The 15,386-nt window shown below is 47.6% G+C and overlaps 1 protein-coding gene across 2 annotated transcripts in view; it reads right to left on the minus strand.

The window, feature by feature from the left end:
* FCHSD1 (FCH and double SH3 domains 1) overlaps positions 1-15,386 on the minus strand; it is a 196,590-nt gene that overhangs the window by 53,451 nt on the left and 127,753 nt on the right. For both annotated transcript variants that reach the window (XM_082252779.1, XM_082252778.1), the window contains one exon: positions 5,604-5,723. In XM_082252779.1, the coding sequence (XP_082108905.1) occupies positions 5,604-5,723 (120 nt within the window). The remainder of the gene's footprint in view (positions 1-5,603; positions 5,724-15,386) is intronic.

A 15,386-nucleotide genomic window follows, 5' to 3' on the forward strand; every position in this document is an offset into this window, starting at 1 on the left:
CAGTAACCCGGAAGTGACGTCATGGACGCCGCCTCCGGGTTACGTCATCGGAGACCCGATCGATGCCGTTTCCGGCATTCATCGGGACTCCATCCAGCCGGCGGACGTGCCGGCTGGGTGCTCGGGGCTCCCGGTGGGACGGTAGCCCCGAGCAAAGCCGCGGAAGGCGGCGGGAGGGGGGGGACGTCCCCTCCCGCCCCCCCGGGTAACGATCGAGCGGCTCCCGAGCCGCATCGATCATTACCGACGGAAAGCCGACCGTCGGCTTCAAACAACGGTACCGGGATGATGCCTCTAGCTAGAGGCATCATCCCGGTATAACCACTCAAAGTCAGCCGACGTAGAGGTTACGTGACTGGTAGTAAAGTGGTTAAGCGGACACTGTGTGCCTGTCTCCCAATTTTGCTCTTTAATTGTCACCCTTTTATACAGGTTCAGATGGAAACTACAAATTCTATTGTTCACCCTCAGGAAGCCTTCCCTAAGAAATGCTATGTAGCCATTGGTGGCATGTTTTTATGTCGGCAGAAGTGTTATCAAGGCTGCAAAAAGACAGATCAGTGGCAATGAAATGCAACAAATAAAATGCATTTTTATAAATAATTAAAAAAAAAAAAAAAAAAAAAAAAAAAAAACACATACCCATTGGCAATCAACAATACACAGTGCTTAAACAAATTAAATGCAAGAAAGATCAAGCTACAGTACCTTGAAAAAGCATTCATACCCCTTGACAATTTCCACATTTTGTCAAGTTGCAACCAAAAATGTAAATGTGTTTTATTGGGATTTTAGGTGATCGACCAACACAAAGTGGCAGGAAAATGATAAATGGTTTTCAAAATGTTTTACAAATAAATATCTGAAAAGCATGGTGTGCATTTGTATTGAGCCCCCCTGAATCAATACTTTTTGGGTATGTCTCTACCAGCTTTGCACATCTAGAGTGGATTTTTTGCCCATTCTTCTTCGCAAAATAGCTCAAACTCTGTCAGATTGTATGGAGAACGTCTGTAAACAGCAATTTTCAAGTCTTGCCACAGATTCTCAATTGGATTTAGGTCTGGATTTAGACTGGGCCATTCTAACATGAATATGCTTTGATCTAAACCATTCCATTGTAGCTCCTGCTGTATGTTTAGGGTCATTGTCTTGCTGGAAGGTGAACCTCTGCCCCAGTCTCAAGTCTTTTGCAAACAAACCGGTTTTCTTTTGTATTTGCATCTTCCCCATCAACTCTGACCAGCTTCCCTGTCCCTGCTGAAGAAAACACACAGAAAAACCAGGCGCTGTCCAATGATGGGATCCGATAGTAGATAAAACAGTGCTGCCGGGGGTGCTGCTAACCCACACTCAATCCCAATGAGATAAATACAGAGAACAAAGTGGGATAAAAGCGCTACACCCAGCCAAAGAACCATTTGCTTGAAAAATGCAAAGTCCAAAAGTCTTAGTTTATTGACAAATGCTTCACAGTAGATAATCCAAATAGTAGAGGAGGCTGGCCACCATATAAAATAACAGATGGAAAACGGCAGTACCTTAAATGGAGCCTGTGCAGATGACTAACAACTTTGTGTTCCCAGAAGGAGGATGGGATGGGGAGCAGGCAATGCCCAGCAACAGAATGGTAAGAGGCCAAATAGAAGGGTTCCGTGATAGAGAATGAAGGGAACGCCACAAAAGCCGTCATGCACTTGACTGTAGAGGCACTAGCCACATCAAGGTGAGGTGTCGGCAGTGACCGCAGAGTACACGGAATCAGCCATCTCTCCCTGCTGAGAAGACCATTTTCCATCTGTTATTTTATATGGTGGCCAGCGCCCTCTACTATTAGGATTATCTACTGTGAAGCATTTATTGTCAATAAACTAAGACTTTTGAACTTTAATTTTGCTAGCAAATGGTTCTTTGCCTGGCTGGGGGTAGCACTTTTTATCCCACTTTGTTGTTTGTATTACCTACTGAAGAAAAGCATCCTCACAACACGATGCTGCCACCACCATGTTTCACGGTGGGGATGGTGTGTCCCGGGTGATGTGCTGTGTTAGTTTTCCGCCACACATAGCATTTTGCTTTTAGGCCAAAAAAGTTTATTTTGGTCTCATTTGACCAGAGAACCTTCTTCCACATGTTTGCTGTGTCCCCGCATGGCTTCTCGCAAACTGCAAACAGGACTTCTTATGGCTTTCTTCCAACAATGGCTTTCTTCTTGCCACTCTTCTATAAAGGCCAGATTTGTGGCATGTACGACAAATAGTTGTCCTGCGGACAGATTCTCCCACCTGAGCTGTGGATCTCTGCAGCTCCTCCAGAGTTACCACGGGCCTCGTGACTGCTTCTCTGATTAATGCTTTCCTTGCCTGGCCTGTCAGTTTAGGTGGGCGGCCATGTCTTGGTAGGTTTGCAGTTGTACCTTCGTTTTTTTCCATTTTCGGATAATGGATTGAACAGTGCTCCGTGAGATGTTCAAAGCTTGGGATACTTTTTTTTTATAACCTAACCCTGCTTAAACGTCTCCACAGCTTTATGCCTGGCCTGTCTGGTGTGTTCCTTGGCCTTCATGATGCTGTTTGTTCACTACGGTTCTCTAAGAAACCTGAGGGCTTCACAGAACAACTGTATTTATACTGAGATTAAATTACACACCTGTATTTTATTTACTAATTAGGTGACTTCTGAAGAGGGCTGAATACAAAAGCACGCCACACTTTTCAGATATTTGCTTTGCCTTTCTAAAATGCACGGCAATGCACGTCGCACTTTCATTACTGTTTAGGCTGTGTTCTCATCTTCATGTTTTTAAACGCATGAAAAAACGCAAGAAAATGCACGCTTTCAAAAATGCGTGGCAATTTGCATCACATTTGCATTCCTATTCGTTCACATCTGCCTGTTTCCAAACACATGGCAACCCACAATTAAAAAATGCACACTTTGCCATGTGTTTTGAAAATGAGCAGCAAAGCAAGTCACATTAGCGTTAACATTTAGGCTGCGTTCTCCTTTACACAATTTCAAACGCAACCAGCACAGAAAACACGCACTTTGTTGTGCGTTTCAAAAGCACATAGCAACACAATGCACGGCAAGCCGCACAAAAACATGCACTTTGCAGCACATTTTGAAAACACACGACAAGGCGCATCATACTTGTATTACCATTGGTTTGCGTCTGCACGTTCCCTGAATGCAGGCAACTCGTAAGAAAACACGGTTTGGTGAGCGCTTCAAAAAATGTGTGACAATGGCTCGTTTTAATTACCATTTGTTTGCATCTGCTGGTTTCTGAGCGCACAACAACCTGCAATAAATAACGCACGCTTTGCCATGCATATCAAACGCGCAGCAAGCAGCCAAGAAAGTGCTTTGCCATGCATTTCAAAACAAATGGCAACACGTTGTGTTTGTGTTACCATTCGTTCACATCTGAGCATTTCCAAATGCACGGAAATCCACAAAACACACAGCACGCTTGCGTTACTTTTCTTTTGCATCTGTGCGTTTCTGAACGCATGGCAACCCACAAGAAAATGCACACCATGCCATGCTTTTCAAAAAGGCACGGCAATGGTCATCATGCATGCATTACCATTCATTTTCATCTGCGCATTTCCAAATGCACATCAACCCGCAAGAGAATGTATGCTTTTCTGTGAGTTTAGAAAACGCAGAGTGCACGTGCATTAATATTCATTCACATCTACGTGTTTTCAAATGCACAGCAAGACCCAAGAACACACATGTTCAGCCTTCTTGGATGAGAGATGCTGGAAGTCACTCATTTTAAAGACTGGGAAAATCTTGTGTCGAAATGAGAATACCGTGGGGGCAGCTCTGGATTGAAGTATTAAAACCTGCGGTCAAATGCTGTGGCTTCTGCAGGGCCAAAAGGTGGTGCCACACTGGTCTAACAAAAGGCAAGTGGAAATCTAAAGATAGTAACCCTGCAAACAAAAACGGATTTGCTGCACATCTTTTAGGGTAATTTCAGCCAAGCAGCTAAATAGACCACAGATTCAGGCACTGCACAGATGATTGGTACAACATCTCACCTCCAGTATCAATATGTGACAACCTTAATGGCATTTATTACCCATCTTCCTGCTTTATGCCTGTACCATATCTTGTAGGTTTAGGAGTGCTCAATGGGAAGTTTGCTTGTTGCCATATGTAAATACCGGACACAATGGAATGCTGTGTCTGAGCAAGACATAAAAATTAGCATTCATAGTCTATTTGTGTACCGGTGTTATAGCACCTCGTTTACGGTGTATGACCAGCAGCTATTATATGACACGTTAAGACAATACATGCAGTATAATGCAGTGGTATAATTCAAGTATATAATAATAGATATAAGTCAGATGTGTAAAACATACCAGCAGAGAGGGAGTGAGAAACAATGGCAAAATCAGACACAATATTTCAATGTATCTAGTATTAATAGAAAAAAAGCTTAAAAAAAGCAGAATTTGTAAAGGCACTGCTGTTCATAAGACAGAATACAACAAACAAGCCCTAACCCATAGCAAAAAAAAAAAGGAAATATATCATCCACGCTGAATTGACCTACACCAAGTGCTGAGATAATACATGTCGATGATATAATGTGGACTATAAAACAAAACTTCAAATTTTTTATATATATATATATATATATATATATATATATATATATATATATATATATATATATATATATATATATATATATATATATACACACACACACACACACACACACACACACACACACACACACACAAACATTGGTCCAAATTAGTATTTTGAGTTAAGGTTGGGTTTATTTCATATTTAATACACCAGTGCTCTCTGCACTTCTATGGCCATAAATCTGTATTGTCACTCTTGGCCCAATTCATTTTGGTGTGGGTGATCCATTTGGTACAATAGAATACAGATATTTACAGCCTGCATTAATTTATGCTTACGCAGAGTAGTATGGAGCATGTAGGATATGTGTTTTTAGATGATTTTAGGTTTGCATTTTGTACGTTGTCTCAATGGCTTTTATACCTAATAAAGTGTTCTTACTACATACATTTATGATCTGGCTTTTTTTTTTTTTGTTTTTTGTTTTTTTTAAAGGTGGTTTGTGTCTATGTAGAAAAAATATCTTGACACCGTAGAATGCAGTGCAGGCTTTACAACTTTAACACATTTCCCACACTGGGTGTGTGAAAACCTTTTGATGTCTGATTGTTCATGCAGTGATTTAAAAAAACTTCTGATCAAGCAGTATCTAGGAATCAGGCAATGCAATTATTAGTGCTATAGAACCAGGCAAGGTACAGCAGCCATGTTTTACTTCTGCTGATTGAATGGGAAAACAGTCTCCCTTGCAGCAGGAATGTAATTAAAATGTAAAAAAGCTTCAATACAAGGTAGACTGATACCCAAAGCAAACTAATATCTAAACTCATCAGCTGGCACAACATGTACCCTAAAAATCCATGCAAGTGTAACCAAACAAAATATTTAATAAATATTGAACAAGCTGGCTTTTTCAATTGAGACAAGTTCGAGAAAAGCATTTCTTAAAAATGAACGGTAAATTAAAATCATGCCCACAGACTAACCCTTTCGCCATGGGTTTTCAGTTTATAATCTCTTGCTGCTCGACTTGTCCATCTTCGTGCCTCTTTATCCAATACATTCTCTGCCTCTGGACCTTTAATCAGGGTTTCTAGCTTTGATACCTGTCAAATATACATACAACAGAAAATAAAATAGCTACAGCAAACCCTTCAAAAGAATAATCGCTGATATGAGGCAAAGGTTCCCTCTGAAAAACCTCATAACAATAAGATATGTAATAAAATGTCAGTCCAGTACTAAATTATTATACAAAAGCATCAGGTTTATGGTAAGATGGCAGTTCTACAATTCTTTTAAATCTTGTTTACATAGGTATCAGTGTATCCCCATAGACTTCAGAAGATAGGCCTTTGGCTCTCAAACAGATTCTCTTGTTCAGAAAATGTAATGTCTAAAGGGTCACCTGGAGATTATGCTGGCTGAGGCCCGTCAGAGGAGAAGCACGGGTAAACCAGCTTGGATGGGTCTGTTATCATAACCATCAAAATTCCAACACTGGATTAAGTAATGTCAGGTCAGTTCACGCTTGCATGTCTGACCTTCCTTAACATCTACAGTGTTACTGTGATTTGCAGTTTAAATCCGTCTGACTTGCATTTCCCTAGACTGTAGAGGATTGCAAACCCTGCTTGATGCAAAAAGCCAATTGACACAGGCCCTTATTGTGGTGAAGGCCCACATTAACAGAAAAGGACCCTATTAGCAGAGGTCACTTATAGTAAGAGGCAGAGTTCTCATCTTGCCCTGCATTTCATGGACAAAAGTGGATTATGGAGCATCATAACAGAAGAATTGATTAAACACTCTATAATAAAGACAGCTGTTAAATAGAAAATTTATACTCGTCACCCCTTCCATCATTCGTTACTTCAATAACCACACATCTCATGCAGGTCTGGGCTATGACTGAGAGTGAAGGATATTGTTTATATAATTGGACTTTAAAAATGAAGAAAATTAACCTCTAGGGCAGAGGTGTCAAACTTTATTTCATTGTGGGCCACATCAGCATTATTGTTGTCCTCAAAGGGCCAGTTGTATATGGAAAACTATATCAATTTATGCAGGGCTTTTTTTTCCTCCAAGATCAGGTGCAGGAAGCACGCCCCCTGCCAAACCATATTGAACAGTTGGTGTGGCTAAATTGCAATAAAAGTGGGGGGATTTTAAAGTGGTAATAAATACCAGTAAGTTATGTGCAGAGTTTAGGGGTGTGCAATGTACAGAGTGCAGGGTTCAACTCTCTTTCACAGGCTGTTCACATCTTCCATCCATCCCTCCCCCTGAGTGGAAGGGCCACATGAAATAGCTTTGAGGACCGGATTTGACACATGTGCTCTAGGGGTATGGTTTTATAAAAGTAGTAAAACGGAATTTTTGTAAAATCTTACCTGTAAAATTCCTTTCTCTGAGTCCTCCGACAGTCGCCGCCTCTTCATATTCGTCACATATGGGGTATTAGACTTTGCTCCGAAGGAGTAGCTAGGCAACAGAATATGTTAACAATAAAGCTTTAACATATCCCACCCTCAAGGGGTGGTCCCCTCAGTCAATACCCTCCTACTTCCTGCAACCATATCTCAGTTTTAGTGGAATAGCAGTAGAGTATACATTCAAACCCCAAAAGAGGGGCGGGGGCGGCGACTGTCGGAGGACTCAGAGAAAGGAATTTTACAGGTAAGATTTTACAAAAATTCCGTTTTCTCTTACGTCCTCCGACAGTCGCCGCCTCTTCATATTCGTCACATATGGGGACGTCCCAAAGCAGTGCAAACATGAGGGGTGGGAAACGCATCCGCGCCGAAAGGCAACGCAGTCTCCACATCAAAGAAAGGAACCTTACCAAAGGAAGGAAACCAGCTGGGCAACAGCAAAAATAAGTGCTCAACAGGAGCAACAACCCAGGAAAAGACAAAAAAACCAGGGGATACAAAAAACTATCCCAACAGCCAGGAGTCCCCAACAAGGGACCCTATGGAACAGCCGCACTAAGAACCTTGCGGCCAAAGGAAGCATCCGCCGATGCCTGAACATCTACTTTGTAGAATTTTGTGAAAGTGTGCACGGTCGACCAAGTCGCCGCCTTACACACCTGGGCTACAGAAGCCCCATGACGGCAGGCCCAAGACGTACTCAGAGATCTAGTAGAGTGCGCCTTCACAGGTACAGGGGGAACCTTCCCCTGCAAAGCATAGGCCTGTTCAATGGTCTGCCTGATCCATTTGGCGATGGTAGAGGCCGAAGCCGCCATGCCCTTCCGAGGACCCTCCGGAAGAACAAACAAGGAGTCCGTCCTACGAAAAGACTCAGTCGATTTAAGGTAAACCCTTATCGCCCGAACAACATCCAGAGAGTGCAATCTCACCTCCTTTGGATGTTTAGGCTTCGTGCACAACGAAGGCAAAACAATATCCTCGTTAAGATGGAATTCCGAAACTCGTTTCGGCAGAAAAGAAGGATTAGGTCGCAAGACCACCTTATCCAAATGAACAACCAGGTACGGAGACTTGCAGGACAAAGCCGCCAGTTCCGACACTCTGCGAGCCGAAGTGATCGCCACCAAAAAGGCGACCTCTTTGGACAACATAGACAACGAGATCTCCCTGATCTGTTCAAAAGGAGCACGTTGTAACACAGATAGAACGAGATTCAAGTCCCAAGGGGGCAAAGGATCCCTCCTAGGAGGAACCAGATGCCGCACACCCTGAATAAAAGTGCCAACCAAGGAGTTGGAAGCCACGGGACGTGGAAACAGAACGGCCAGCGCAGACACCTGACCCTTTATCGTAGCCAGCGCCAAACACTGATCGACACCCGTCTGAAGGAAAGACAGCACACGGGAAACCGAGTACGTGCGGGGTGAAAACCCCCTGGACTCACACCAGGCAAAATAGGCCTTCCAAGTACGGTAATAAACCTTCCCCGAGGAAGACTTCCTCGCGTTGATCAAAGTATGAACGACCTCTGGAGAGAGACCCTTCTCCTTCAGGACCTCGGTCTCAACAGCCAGGCCGTCAAAGCCAGCGACTGTAAAGCAGGATGGTAAATCGGTCCTTGAGACAGTAGATCGTCTCGAAGAGGCAGACGCCAAGGGGCGTCGACCGCCAGATTCACGAGGTCTGCGTACCAGGACCGGCGAGGCCAGTCCGGTGCCACAAGAATCACCGTGCTGCGTTCCGAGTGTAACCTGCGAAGGAACCTGGACAGCAACTGAATCGGTGGAAACGCGTACATCAGCCTGTACTGATGCCACGGGGCCACTAACGCGTCCGACGCGTCTGCCCGAGGGTCGCGCGTCCTTGCCACGAACCTCTTCACCTTGTAGTTGAGGCGAGACGCGAACAGGTCCACATCTGGAAGACCCCACTTCGCGCACAACATCTGGAAGACAGCCGGGTGGAGAGACCATTCCCCCTGATCCAGGGTCTGGCGACTCAGATAGTCCGCCTGCCAGTTCTCCACTCCCGGAATGTGAACCGCCGTTATCGCCGGGACATGAGTCTCGGCCCAAGACAGAATGTCGGCCACTTCTCGAGCCGCTCGGGCACTCCTGGTGCCCCCTTGGTGGTTGATGTAGGCCACCGCCGTGGCATTGTCCGTCTGCACCCGAACCGGGCAGCCCTGCAGCCGGTCCGTCCAGCGATGAAGACAGAGCCTTATCGCACGCAATTCCAGAATGTTGATCGGGAGGGAAGACTCCCCCTCCGACCAGGTCCCCTGGGCGGACAGAACGCCCAGAACACCACCCCAGCCCGACAGGCTGGCATCCGTGGTGATTATCGTCCACGAGATCGGACGAAACGACTTGCCCCCGGACACCAACGGGGACTGGAGCCACCACAGAAGGTTTTCCCTGGTGCGATGACTCAACGAGATCTGAAGATCCAGAGATTGAGGTCGCCCGTCCCACTTGGACAGGATCTCCGCTTGGAGACCCCGCGTGTGAAACTGCGCGAAAGGAATCGCCTCGAAGGCCGAGACCATCAATCCCAGACATCTCATACACGTCCGCAGAGACGAGTGTGGAACGTCCCTGAGGGACCTGACTTCCTCCTGAAGAGTCCTGAGTTTGTCCACCGGCAGGAAGACCTTCGCCTGCACCGAGTCCAGTATCATTCCCAGATAGGGGAGACGAACCGACGGACTCAGTGTCGACTTTGGAACATTTATCGTCCAACCAAACTCCTGCAGAGTTTGCATTGTGACAGACAGGTCCTTCTCCAGACCCTGTCTGGTCGCAGACCGAACCAGAATGTCGTCCAGATACCCCAGGACAGAAATGCCCTGGGCCCTCAATAATGCCAGAACCGGTGCAAGCACCTTGGTGAAGACCCGCGGAGCCGAGGCGAGACCAAAGGGCAACGCCACGAACTGGTAGTGATCCTCCGCAATGGCAAATCGAAGGTATCTCTGATGACCCTCGAATATGGGGATGTGAAGGTACGCATCCTTCAAATCGATGGAGGCCATGAATTCCCCCGGAACCAGGGCAGCCACCACCGAGCGCAGGGATTCCATGCGGAACTTGCGAACCCGCACAGAGCGGTTCAGAGCCTTCAAGTCCAGAATCGGACGAACCTTGCCCTCCTTCCTGGGCACGGTGAACAGATTGGAATAAAACCCCCGAAATCTGTCCCGATGAGGCACCGGAACCACCACTCCCTGAGCCCTCAGGTCCCGCACCGCCAGGTGCAGATCCCGCAGTCGCTCTGGAGACAGTTGAAGATTTGAGGGAAAAAATCTGCTCTCCGGCCGAGAGAGAAACTCTATCTTGTAACCAGATCGAACGATTTCCAGAACCCATCTGTCCCGCACACGGGCCAACCAGGGCTGAAGAAAACAGAGCAAGCGTCCCCCCACCCCAAAACTGGGTGAGGGCGCCCCTTCAGGCCGAACTGTTATGGGCAGCAGGTCCGGATTGGCCGGACTTCTGTTTCCCAGACCAGGGCTTCTTCTGAGAGCCTTGGCCTTTGAACGGTTTGCCCTTGTAGTGCGGCCGAAAGGCACGAAAGGACCCCTGAGGGGGCCGAAAATTTGCATGCTTCTTCCCAGAAGCCCCCTTAGCCTTGGGGAAATGGGGCAAGAGAGTGCTCTTACCCCCGGTGATCCCCTTAATCAACACATCCAGGGACTCCCCAAAAAGGCGAGACCCATCATAAGGTAGATTGGCTAAGGTCTTACGTGAAGATTGGTCCACCGACCAACATTTCAACCAAACCAGGCGGCGAGACAACACCGCCACGCTGTGCACACGTGCAGCCAACGGAATCAGGTCCAGGTCCGCATCACACAGATACATGACACCCTGGTGGATCTGATCCACCATATCCAGGGTCGCCGCCGAGGCCGAATCGGCCACTAGGACGCGCCTAAGCATCTGCGTCCAACTTGCGATCGCCTGGGCCGCCATGAGAGAAGCAAACAGAGCCTTAAGCATAGAGCCCGTAACAGAATAAGTATGACGGGCAAGAGACTCCAGTCTCCTATCCGTGGCATCACGGAAAACAGGGGAACCCTCTGCAGGAATCGCAGTGGCTTTGTTCAAAACCGCAATTGCATGATCCACTGGCGGAGGCACACACCACCGTTCATCAGTGGCAGGCGAGAAAGGATAACGCAGCTTGAATTTACTTGGTACCGCAAAAGGCTTGCGCAGATCGCGCCATTGATCCTTAACAGCGCGCTGAAAATCAGCATTGCAGGGAAAAACCTGCGGCGTCCTGCGTTTTCTCTGCGTCCCATAAGCCGCCAAAGCAGCGGGGGGACACACTTCGTCCTGCAAACGTAGCGTCTGCTTAATGGAAGCAATCAACTCATCCATGATTGCAAGCTCTTCAGGCGAGCCAGGGGGAGAATTATCAACCCCCTCAACTTCAGCCTCTACCTCAGACCCCACTAGATCAAGAGAGGAGCGGGACCCCGATAGGGGGGTCCCTGCCAGAACAGCCCCATCACCTTCACCCTCAGAATCAGAGGACAGAGCAACTCTGGGCCGTTTAGTAGATTGAGCAGCCACCAGCATTTGCACCTGGGCAGCAAGGCCAGCCACAATAGTGGCTAAATCCCCCCCTGGGGGGGAAACAGCGGTCCCCTGGCTTTCCACCAATACTGTGGGAAACTTGCCCTCCTGAGAATCCATTGCCCCTGTAATGCCAGACAACCAAGGGTTAACTGCCCCCTTTTAGCAAGCGCGGCAAGCGCAGCCCACCGCACCACACTCAGGCACAATGAGACCCCCACAGGGAATATACAAACTGAGTACAGGCAATGGATAACAAGAACAGAAGGATAAAACCTGAGGAGACCCCGCTGCTGCTGCTGCCTCGATCGGCGTTCCAGGAAAGAGGAAGTGATGCTGCCAGGGCGCTCTATGTAAGCCTATGGAGGCTACAAGAAAATGGCCGCCGTGCATGTAAACCATGCGGCCGGAGCGGGCGCCGGTAAAATGGCGTCGTTTGGCGCCGAAAACGCCGCTCCACAGTGCATAAAAAACACACACATTACATCCCAATATAAGGATACATGTTAGATCGCCGCAGCGATCGCTGTATATGCCCAAACATGCCAAGAAAAAACATGCCCCACAGCACACAGCACCTCACACTGCCCAGCCTGACACACACAGTGTCATACAGCTCCCCCCCCCCCCCTTGCAGCCCACAGCATGCAGCCGAGAGATAGGGAGACAAGCAGTGTGATTAAAGGCAGGTTACACAGTCCCAGACTGAGACCCCCCCAGACTGACAGGTCCCCACATAAATACACTTACCTCACATGGCGTGGGGAACCCGCACAGGCGAACAAGCCGCTGCACATGAGGCAGGGAGAGTCGCAATTCAAGACGCACATAATGGAGGTTAAGAAACCGCACAGCGTCCGGTGAGGTAGCCACCTCACCAATCATCCCTGCACCGAACAGGGATGGGTCGTTCACTGTGCCAGGAGCGTTACCTGGCTGAACGCTCAATGGCAGACTGGGAAGCCACTGACCCACGACCTGCGACCAGGGGGATCAGCCCGAGACCCAGTCCGCATGATCCTCTTCGTCCGAAGAACTAACTAAAGCTGACAAAAATAACAGCTAAGTAAAGGTAGAGAGAAAACTCAAACAAAATATTAAAAAGAAGAAAGAGTCTGGGACAAAAAGTCCCAGCACAGAGAGAGCCAGCCACTCCTGACAAGCTAGACATTAAAACTGAGATATGGTTGCAGGAAGTAGGAGGGTATTGACTGAGGGGACCACCCCTTGAGGGTGGGATATGTTAAAGCTTTATTGTTAACATATTCTGTTGCCTAGCTACTCCTTCGGAGCAAAGTCTAATACCCCATATGTGACGAATATGAAGAGGCGGCGACTGTCGGAGGACGTAAGAGAAAATTGGGATTCATCAAGAATTTACAGCAGGTAAATCTTCCTGGTGAATTGGCTATAATTTACAGGGAATTACTGACTTGTGAATATTTGGTGAAGATCACATTCTCTGTATTCTAAATATACCCTGAAGGATTAGGGGTGAAGCAAACCGTGTTTGCCCCAATACACAGTGTGGAAAATGTTGTGATCCCCTGTAAATTTTGCAAGGTTGCCCACTTTACATACGAAATAAAGGGTCTATCATGGATGTATTAAATGATAGAGACCGAATATTAACCAAAAATCCAGAAAAAAAAAACCTATGATACAAATGTTATAAATTGAGTTGCAGTTCAGTGAGTAAAAACATGACTTTGTACTTGGTAGAGAAACCCTTTTTGGCAAACAGAGTTAAGACGTTTTGGTTACCAGGTTTGCACGCATCTCAGTAGAGATTTTGGTCCACTCTTTACAGATCTTCTCTAAATCTTTAAGGTTTCTTGGCTGTTGCTTGGCAACTCAAAGTTTCAGCTTCCTCCATACATTTTATATAGGATTAAGGTCTGGAGACTGGCTAGGCTACTCCATGAACTTAATGTGCTTCTTCTTGAGCCACTCCTATGTTGCCTTTGAGGTAGGTGTCATTTTCATGCTGTGTTCTGGCTGAGGGAAGAAGGTTCTCACCCAAGATTTTACAATACATAGCCCCTCAATGCAGGAAAAGTCGACCTGTACCTTTAGGAGAGAAACTGCCTCAAAGCATGTTTCCACCTCCAAGCTTGACTGTAGGGATGGTGTTTTTAGGGTCATAGTCAACATTTTTCTTGCTTCAAAACACGGCGAGTCGAGTTAATAACAGAGAGCTCAATTTTGGTCTTATCGGACCACAGCACCCTCCCAATCTTTCTCTGAATCATGTTCATTGACAAACTTCAGATGGGCCTGTACATGTGCCTTCTTGGGGGAGACCTTGCGGGTGCTGCCGGAGGGTTTTGGGGTGGACATGGGCCCCTCCTTGAAATGGACAGAACCCCGGGTTCCCCCCCGTGTTAGATATCCCCTCTTTCATCTGTTCCCCTACCCCCCCTCCACTTATGCAGGGGCTGTGTGGGTGGTCTGGTCCACATCCTGGGGTGGGGGCAGGGCGCTGTGCTGGTGATGGGGGGTGCCGCCGGAGACCAATCAGCTGGGCTGGAGGGGCTTGTACATGGTAGGGGCTCCTGCCAGGGCCCCTGTCCTGCCTGGTTCTCTCCTTGAGGCCTAGGGATCCCTCTTGGGTTCCTGGGAGCCTTGTGGGGCCACGCCGGGCTGCCATTTTGCTGTAGCCTGTGTGTTTCTATGCACAGTGGCCATGTTTGTGTAGTCTGGTGGCCATTTTGCAGTGGTCTGCCATTGAATATAGCGGCGGCCATGACAGTGGAGCCCTATGGGCGGCGATTTTGGTGGGAGCCCCTCCTCATCGCTTGGTGCTGACTCCTGGATCTTTTCAGTTTCTGAAAGGCGCATGTGGAGTGCAGACCATTCTGGTGGCCGCAGGTACCTGTTTCTGCTTGGTGGCGAGTCTGGTGGGTTTCTCTCCCTCTCTGCTAAAGATAACTTAGTGCTTGTGCCTGGCAACCGGGTGGTGCTGCCCCTTTGAAGTGTTTTACACTTTTTGGGAGGTCCCCCTGGTGACTAATGGAGTCTTTGGAGGTGCCCGTTCCTGGTGGGGTCCTCTCCCTTTTTGCTGATGATCAATTAGGTGCTCTGTTACTGGCGACCGAGTGGTGTTGCCGGAGTGGAGGGGATGTCCCTTAGCAGTGTTTTACACCTTTTCCGATTGATTAATGGAGTCTTTGGAGCACATTTCCCCACCTGACCCCCTCTGAGGCTGCGGGGCCCTCCAGGTGTTAATTATCCATCGATGCACTGCCTGCGGTCCAGGAGTCCTTTGTGTCCCAGGTGGAGATAGTTTTTGGGCGTCGGGCTAGCAAAAAGCACCCCCCCCCCTTATCAGATCCTGAATTTGATTCGGCCACCGCGGACGTAGGTCACCCTGCTGGGTCTGCGACCACACGCCTGGAATCCTCAGATAGTAAGGATGATTCTTCCACATCTGCAACCGTGCACGAAAAGGCGCTGGTGGAAGCACTGATTGTATCTGTGCGCGAGACCTTGAAGATAGAGGATGCAGCTGCAGTGGAGGCGCAAGTTCCCTTTGGCATTCACAAGCCATCCAGAGTGGCAAAAGGTGTTCCTTTTCCCCGCTTATTTTGACAGAATTGTCACTAAAGAGTGGGGACAACCTAAGTGTCCCCTTGGGGTCCCTAAGTGATTTACTAGGGGTTACCCCTATGAGGAGTCCCTCATTAAGAAGTGGACTTTTACACAGGTGGTGAACCCTCTAGTCTCCAGATTGAACAAGACAACC

This window comes from Pelophylax lessonae, assembly GCF_965119305.1.
Source record: "Pelophylax lessonae genome assembly, chromosome: 4".
In the NCBI taxonomy this organism is placed as follows: domain Eukaryota; kingdom Metazoa; phylum Chordata; class Amphibia; order Anura; family Ranidae; genus Pelophylax; species Pelophylax lessonae.